The sequence below is a fragment of the Oncorhynchus tshawytscha genome, linkage group LG13 (genome assembly GCF_018296145.1).
Source record: "Oncorhynchus tshawytscha isolate Ot180627B linkage group LG13, Otsh_v2.0, whole genome shotgun sequence".
NCBI classification, from domain to species: Eukaryota; Metazoa; Chordata; class Actinopteri; order Salmoniformes; family Salmonidae; genus Oncorhynchus; species Oncorhynchus tshawytscha.
The window spans coordinates 56,815,957-56,824,862 of NC_056441.1; the positions used below are offsets into that span (position 1 = coordinate 56,815,957).

Consider the following 8,906-nt stretch of genomic DNA (forward strand, 5'->3'; position numbering starts at 1 on the left):
GTAAAAATAAAACAACATTTAAAAAAACACTCCACATGCACACTAGGTTAGTAGAACATCAGTCTAGTTCATTCACACACTAGGTTAGTAGAACATCAGTCTAGTTCATTCACACACTAGGTTAGTAGAACATCAGTCTAGTTCATTCACACACTAGGTTAGTAGAACATCAGTCTAGTTCATTCACACACTAGGTTAGTAGAACATCAGTCTAGTTCATTCAGTAATGGTAAGTCTATAGAGGAACAACAGAGTTGACTGAGTTTATTACCGTTACTGAGGTAATATAGTTATCTCGGTAAAGTATCATGGTCTCCCACAGTTAGAAAAGCCTGACCGCAGGGCAGGGAGCAGGGAAAACGTTTATCAAAGCAAGTGAGAAATAGACCAACTATCCGTGGTCAGGGGGCAAGCAGCCGCCACACTGTGAGAGACAGCTAGTGATTAGATTCTACTAGAGATCAGGGAGCGTTGCAGGAACGTTCCCCCGGCCATGTCAAAAATCATTTACTGAGGGAGTGGTGAGGAAACAAACGTCTGTTGTGTAAAAACAGGAACCGTCTTTATGATGTTAACTGCATTTTATTTATTTATTTAAAATATTGTATTTGATGTGGAGAAATACATTTTATTAATAGATCACATATACACTGTGCTGCCTCAGGATGATCCAATTTCCGAGGCCTCTCGGACACTAAATGTAAATACTGAGCGACCCAGAGCAAGAAAAGAGTCGGCTTGTCCCCACGACAACCGTCTGTTTCCGCTCCCCCCATTCCACATATCCAACCCCCCCTCCCTCCACCCCTTCTCTGTGTGTGTGTGTGTGGTTGTGGAATGAGGGAGCGGAACCAAGCCCACATAAACAGGGGCAGCAGTGTTTTGACTGCTGTCTGACCCTGGGAGAAAAGGTCGGCCCCACTTCATTCCAGTGATACGCAACTCTGGGGTCAGCGGTCCTTCCTGTCGATGTCACATTAGCCATAGTTCATTTGATACAGAGAAACCCCTGAGGAGAGGACAAGACATAACTGTATCAGAAAACTGCTAATACATCACCATCTGTAGTCCGTACTGGAAACACTGAACAAATACAACAGTGACGCTCTGGAGGTTAAGGTACAGTATGAAGGCCTGTGTACTGGAACGGGATGGTTACGCATATTATAATGAGCGTGGGCTGTGTGCTGGTGCGTGTGCGTGGGTGGGTGTGCGTGTGTGAAAGCTGATGTGGAGAGACAGCTGGAACAGAGGCTGTCATGTGTAAAGGCAGTCTTCAGCCTGACAGACTGACACTCTCTCTAACCAGCACAGACTTCCTGTCTGCCTGGGACGGTCTCCTCTCTAACCCCCACCAAGCCTGTTTATCCTCAGTTCACCAGCACTGGGTCCTATTCATTAGGCACCAAAGGGAAGAAAACAGGATGAAACAGGGAGGGAATACCTGAACTTGTCCAATAAGAAATGCAAATTTTCATTTTTGCGTAAAACAAATGTTCTCTCCTCCACTGTTACTATGCTAACTACTGCCTGTAGCACCACCATCCATCACATAGCATCACTCTCTCACCCATCATTGTGTAACTAAACATTGTTTCTCCTCAATCCCGATCATATATCATTCCACCGTCACACTTATCTACAGTACCTTTCCAGCCCTCTCTCTTTCCCTGTCTCTCTCTTTCCCTGTCTCTCTCTCTTTCACTGTCTCTCTCTCTTTCCCTGTCTCTCTCTCTTTCCCTGTCTCTCTCTCTTTCCCGGTCTCTCTCTCTTTCCCTGTCTCTCTCTCTTTCCCTGTCTCTCTCTCCTTCCCTGTCTCTCTCTCCATCCCTGTCTCTCTCTTTTCCTGTCTCTCTCTCCATCCCTGTCTCTCTCTCCATCCCTTTCTCTCTCTCCATCCCTGTCTGTCTCTCCATCCCTGTCTCTCTCTCCATCCCTCTCTCTCTCCATCCCTGTCTCTCTCTCTTTCCCTGTCTCTCTCTTTCTTTCCCTCTCTCTCCATCCCTGTCTCTCTCTCATCCCTGTCTCTTTCTCTGTCTCTCTCTCCATCCCTGTTTCCCTCTCTCTCCATCCCTGTCTCTCTCTTTCCCTGTCTCTCTCTCCATCCCTGTCCCTCTCTCTCCATCCCTGTCTCTCTCTCTTTCCCTGTCTCTCTCTCTTTCCCTCTCTCTCTCCATCCCTGTCTCTCTCTCTTTCTCTGTCTCTGTCTCTCCATCCCTGTCTCTCTCTCCATCCCTGTCTCTCTCTCTTTCCCTGTCTCTCTCTCCATCCCTGTCTCTCTCTCTTTCCCTGTCTCTCTCTCCATCCCTGTCTCTCTCTTTCTCTGTCTCCCTCTCTCCATCCCTGTCTCTCTCTCCATCCCTGTCTCTCTCTCTTTCTCTGTCTCTCTCTCCATCCCTGTCTCTCTCTCCATCCCTGTCTCTCTCTCCATCCCTGTCTCTCTCCATCCCTGTCTCTCTCTCCATCCCTGTCTCTCTCTTTCCCTGTCTCTCTCCCCATTCCCTCTCATAGTTCATCCAGCAGACCCTCTCTGTCATTCCACATCTACATCATGTCAATTAGGCCATAATTCAATCACCCTCCAACAAAGTAACATGGACCATGCATGCCTTGTGTAGGCTGTGATGACAGTGTGGGCGACAGCCAGGACTGTGGACTCTGATGTAAGGTAGATTATACAGATATATAACCTCTGACACAACACAAACATCACATGCAGCGCATGTACACACACGCACACACACACATCTGCCCTCTACACACACACACAATCTTACCACCACCCACACTTCCAAACAGCGGTGACCCGGATGACCCACAGTGGTGGAAAAAGTACCCAATTTTCATACTTGAGTAAAAGTAAAGATACCTTAATAGAAAATGACCCAAGTAAAAGTGAAAGTCACCCAGTAAAATACTACTTGAGTAAAAGTCTAAAAGTATTTGGTTTTAAATATACTTAAGTATCAAAAGTAAATGTAATTGTTAAAATGTATATAAGAATAAATCATTTCAAATTCCCTATATTAAACAATCAAGATGGCACTATTTTCTTGTTTTTGAAATGTACGGATAGCCAGGGGTACACTACAACACTCAGACATAATTTACGAATGAAGCATTTGTGTTTATTGAGTCCGCAAGATCAGAGGCAGTAGGGATGACCAGGGATGTTCTCTTGATAAGTGCCTGAATTGGACCACTTTCCTGTCCTGCTAGCCATGCAAAATGTAACGACTACTTTTGGGTGTCAGGGAAAATGTATGGAGTAAAAAGCACATTCTTTTCTTTAGAAAAGTAGTGAAGTAAAAGTAGAAGTTGTCAAAAATATAAATAGTAAAGCAAAGTACAGATACCACAAAAAACTCCTTAGGTAGTACTTTAAATTATTTTTACTTAACTACTTTACACCTCTGATGATCCGGATGGGTCTGGGGGTCAGAACACACAGGGCATCTGTTATTGTGGTCAGATAGTTGATGTACCTCGGCATGGCAACAGACATAATTAGCTTTAAACAGGCTACGACACTAACACTCAATCAGTCCTTTCTGTGGCCCTAATGCAATTAGGAAGAAGAAGCCACAGGCTGAGGGGCTTCTGAGAAGACCACTGCTGAGAAGGTCCAAGGCCCAAACTCAATTAGACTGAACCACAGGCTGGTCAGAGAGTAAGTCAGTTAATATAATGAGAGGGGTGCCCTGCCCTGGTCTCTGACTGCCTGTCACTCACACTGCTCTGCTCTGCTGATCTCTGGGATTCCGCAGCTTATAAAGTACATGAATAGGGTGCAACACCATGACAACAGGTGTGGTGGTGGGACTCTCTGGAAGTAGTTCCACAAACCCACTAATAGAACACCATATTAGAACTGAACACGCCTAACAGTCATGGGAATATCTTTAAAGTTGTCACATTATTTATTATTTATGGCCGTGGAGACACATTTCAAGCGCAAACAGCTAGTGTGAGGGAGGGCGCAAAAAAACAAACAAATATTAAATGCATTAAGTCATAACGCTAAAAGGCATTAAATGTGCCTTATCACTATTTGTCTTGTTCCTGCAGAGGCAGCATTTTTCTCTCCAGAAGATTAGTAACATCTACAGCTCCTTCCTGAATCCCATTGTAATGTAAGGCACAGTAAACAATGTCTTGCTATTCTGCGCGAATGTTGCAAGAATAAATGTACACATACATGTTATTCAATCATTGCACCCACACTGCTAGCACGTGTCTGCATGGCCAGTCTCTAAAATAGAAATGGGTTCTATTTTTTACACTTTAGGGGCTGCAAGTCCTGCCTCTCCCATCTCCTCATTGGTTTTTAGGGGGAGCATATACCCACGGGGGGATTGAAAGATGAACTCAGGTCCACACTCCAGTCGGTTGCGGTAATGCACCTAAAGTTGTTTGCCAACCGGCATATTAAGTCCAAAATAATAATAACAATAAGAAACCTGAAGGAAGGAGGAGAGATGACGAGACACGAATTCGGTTGACCGTTTTATCTGTGGATTAATTGTCAGAGTAGAGGACCTTGTGCAATTTCAGGTAAAATAACAACCCAATGTTTATATCCCAGGACAAATGAACTAGCAACAGCAAGCTAACTAGCTAAATTACCATAAATGTTTCATGCTTTTTGACCTGTCCCCAAATTAATATAATTGGTTCAGAGTTTGTTTTGATATTTCAACCTGCGTGTCGTGATCACATCTGGTGTGGGTGGACAAAATCAACGTGTGCAGTCTGGTCAGCATGTAAGGCTACAGGTCAAAATAACCGTCTGCATGTGTATGTGGATGGTGTCGAGCTTCAGTGTGTGTGTGTGTGTGTGTGTGTGTGTGTGTGCGTGGGGACTTCTGCTCTCTGTTTCGATTATATATACACATCATCGAAGAAGGGGTCGAGTGAGTGTGCCAACTGCCAAGGCCGAGTTGGAATTTCCATAAAGATTCCATAGCAGTGACTTTCCAGTTCTCTAACATACACTCACCCAGACCAGTACTACCAAGCATACATACTGCTAACTAGGAGAGAGCAAATTGACTTCCTATTTCGGTCATTACTATTTAGTGCCAATTTATCAAAGCATCTATCAGAATGCATTTACAGTAAAGCCACAGCAGCAGAGTCTAAGGAGTGTCATGTGTTTATAGTAAAGATACAGCAGCAGTGTCTAAGGAGTGTCATGTGTTTACAGTAAAGATAGAGCAGCAGTGTCTAAGGAGTGTCATGTGTTTACAGTAAAGATAGAGCAGCAGTGTCTAAGGAGTGTCATGTGTTTACAGTAAAGATAGAGCAGCAGTGTCTAAGGAGTGTCATGTGTTTACAGTAAAGATAGAGCAGCAGTGTCTAAGGAGTGTCATGTGTTTACAGTAAAGATACAGCAGCAGTGTCTAAGGAGTGTCATGTGTTTACAGTAAAGATACAGCAGCAGTGTCTAAGGAGTGTCATGTGTTTACAGTAAAGATACAGCAGCAGTGTCTAAGGAGTGTTATGTGTTTACAGTAAAGATACAGCAGCAGTGTCTAAGGAGTGTCATGTGTTTACAGTAAAGATAGAGCAGCAGTGTCTAAGGAGTGTCATGTGTTTACAGTAAAGATACAGCAGCAGTGTCTAAGGAGTGTCATGTGTTTACAGTAAAGATACAGCAGCAGTGTCTAAGGAGTGTCATGTGTTTACAGTAAAGATACAGCAGCAGTGTCTATTTCATTTTCTGGCAACAAATCAACCTGCCTTCCCAACCTGCATCTCTGCCAAGTGATCTCAAAATGATGACTAATCAAGGACATCAATATCAAACAGGACAGGAGCAACTTGAAACCAACAATGATCCAGTATTGTCTCTGTCTTTCGGATATGATCACTGAGAGAGACACGAGGACATGTCCCAAATGCCACCCTATTCCCTGTGTAGTGCACTACTTTTGACCAGGTCCCAAATAGTGCACTACATAGGGCACTGGTTCTCAATCCTGGTCCCAGGGACCCAATGGGGTGCACATTTTTGTTTTTGTCCTAGCACTACACAGCTGATTCAAATCATCAACTCATCAAAAGGCTTTGATGATATGAATCAGCTGTGTCGTGCTAGGACAAAAACAAAAATGTGCACCCCATTGGGTCCCTGGGACCAGGATTGAGAACCAGTGACATAGGGAATAGGGTGGTGATTTGGGATACAACCACAGTGAGACCTGTTAGGGAGCATTGAGGCTTGGGAATAACAAGCTAAAGGGGAGCGGTAATACGGTAATATGTTTGCGATGTGAAGGGAAGACGTTCTATGACACAGAGCCATATGGTGCAAGTACAACCTATGTGCCATGTCACCTTTTCTCATCTCATAGACCTGCTACAAAATCAGAACATTTTGACTTGTCCTGTGTGGGTGGAGTGAATCCTACCACAAGATTGTCTGATGTCCCTCCCTCTTCCCAGTGTTAGGGGGGGGGGCAGGTAGCCTAGTGGTTAGAGCGGAACAGTAACTGAAAGGTTGCTAGATTGAATCCCCGAGCTGACAAGGTAAAAATCTTTCGTTCTACCCCTGAACAAGGCAGTTAACCCATTGTTCCTAGGCCATCATTGTAAATAAGAATTTGTTCTTAACTGACTTGACTAGTTAAATAAAGATAAATGTAATGTCCCTCCCAAACACACAGCTGTGCCCTCATAGCTTACTCATACTCCTCTTTCCTCTGTCCCTCCCTCCTTTCTTCACAAACACAGGCTAAGCTCTTAGCCAAGGGCCTCTGAGTGGAGATGAGATACACACGCCTGTGTGTGTGCTCCAAGACATGGAGATTAACAACAGAAACACCTAAATCCCCCTGTGCCCTTGGAGGCGGGCAGAGAGAGAGAGAGAGCGGGCAGAGAGAGAGAGAGTGAGAGAGAGAGAGAGAGAGGGAGAGAGAGAGAGAGCGGGCGGGCAGAGAGAGAGAGCGGGAGAGAGCGGGCGGGTGGGCAGAGAGAGAGAGAGCGGGCAGAGAGAGAGAGAGAGAGAGCGGGCAGAGAGAGAGAGAGAGAGAGCGGGCGGGCGGGAGAGAGCGGGCGGGCGGGCAGAGAGAGAGAGAGAGCGGGCAGAGAGAGAGAGAGAGAGTGGGCAGAGAGAGAGAGAGAGAGAGAGAGAGAGAGAGAGAGAGAGGGCGGGCGGGCGGGCAGAGAGAGAGCGGGCATGGCTGCAGTGGGCGGTCCAGCTGGTCCAGGGTGTTCGTAGGGACTCCCTAAACAGCAGGACTAATGTTAAAACACAGCAGCCATGTGAAGACCTCTCACATGCTCTTATCTGCCCAGGCTAGACCCAGGCTAGACCCAGGCCACAGGCTCTCTAATCCACAAGGAGTCATTCAGACAAGAGCAAGTGTGCAGACAGCACTCACATCTCACAATTCTCAAACACACACCTCAGGAAATAACGTGTGAAAAGCATTTCCCTTTTCTCAACATAAGAGAAGTGTTGCATTGCCAATCACTCAAACAAAAAGACAAAAACAGTCCCACTTTTCTCCTGTGTCTGCTTAACTTGGCTTTTGCTGCTAGTTCTTCTTCTTCTACTTCTGTGGTGGTAAGATTACTAAGATTCATCCTTTTCTGCTATGAAAACATCCCTTAACATTTAATGTCGCACATGCTGCACATAAACAAATATTAGGTATTTTGGGATATCAATTGAGACTCTAATCGGCTCCATATGGGCGCGGGGGCTAATAGAGCTGCTAAGACTATGAGCTCCTGGAATAAGCTAGTAGACGCCCCCGTCAGTTTTGACAGCTGCTGAAATGGCTATGGCCAATAATAACCGAGGCTAATGCTATCGCTAACTACAGACACGCTAGAGCTAGGCTATTGACCTGTGTTCACAGCTACTGCAACACATCAGCCTATCCTACTGTAACCCCCCTAATCCCCCAGCCACAAACACTCACCTTAGCTCGATGGCCTCCCCCATCTCAGCGTTCAAACTCATCTCAGACTAGTGAAAGCAGAAGAAGAGGCAGAGAGCAGTAGAAGAAGAAGTGGAGAGATGATGATGATGGGCGTTCAAAAATGCGAAAAAGAGAACGCCCTGAGACTCGCAGCGGCAGCAGCAGCAGCGGAGGAGAATTCAACTAACACAACATGAGATGAAAATCTGCTTGGGGATCAGAGAGAGAGAGAGAGAGAGAGAGAACCACACCTCTTCTTAAGGGATTAACTTGGAGAGAAGGCAACCGACACATTCACACAGACCCCTGTCGCTGTGTGTGTGTAATGTGTACGTGTGTCTCTAACACACACACTCCTGTCTGAATTGCCTGTGAGAGGGACGGTTCATTTTCAGCCTCTCCAAAACCTGTCCGAGAGGATGGGAGGATGAAGAGGACAGACAGGGGGACACAGAGAGGATGAGAATGAGAGGGGATGAGAGAGGAAAGAGTGAGAGGGGGAGGAGCGGAGTGGAGCGTAGAGGTGATTAGGCTAGCGGTGACACAGTTTCATCCGTCCATCTGTGATGGCCAGTGAGGCTGAAGGCTGTAGGCAGGGGTCTGGGATGGGGGGACTTTTCTGTGCCTGCAGCCTGCCTGGTCACACGTTCACCTCTGCCTGGGAGCCATTCATTCACTAAGCACTATACTGCTCCAAAGACAAGGAAGCAACTCAATTCAATTCAATTCAAGGGCTTTATTGGCATGGGAAACATGTGTTAACATTGCCAAAGCAAGTGAGGTAGACAACATACAAAGTGAATATATAAAGTGAAAAACAACTAAAATTAACAGTAAACATTACACATACAGAAGTTTCAAAACAGTAAAGACATTACAAATGTCATATTATATATATATACAGTGTTCTAACAATGTACAAATGGCTAAAGGACACAAGATAAAATAAATAAGCATAAATATGGGTTGTATTTA

At 45.4% G+C, this 8,906-nt stretch overlaps 1 protein-coding gene across 1 annotated transcript in view; it reads right to left on the reverse strand.

The window, feature by feature from the left end:
- Window positions 1-8,346, reverse strand: part of LOC112265267 (numb-like protein) — a 38,708-nt gene extending 30,362 nt beyond the window's left edge. The window contains exon 1 of the mRNA XM_042294932.1: window positions 7,932-8,346. Coding sequence (XP_042150866.1) covers window positions 7,932-7,972 — 41 coding nt within the window. The 5' untranslated portion in view covers window positions 7,973-8,346. The remainder of the gene's footprint in view (window positions 1-7,931) is intronic.
- Between the last annotated feature and the right edge of the window lie 560 nt (window positions 8,347-8,906).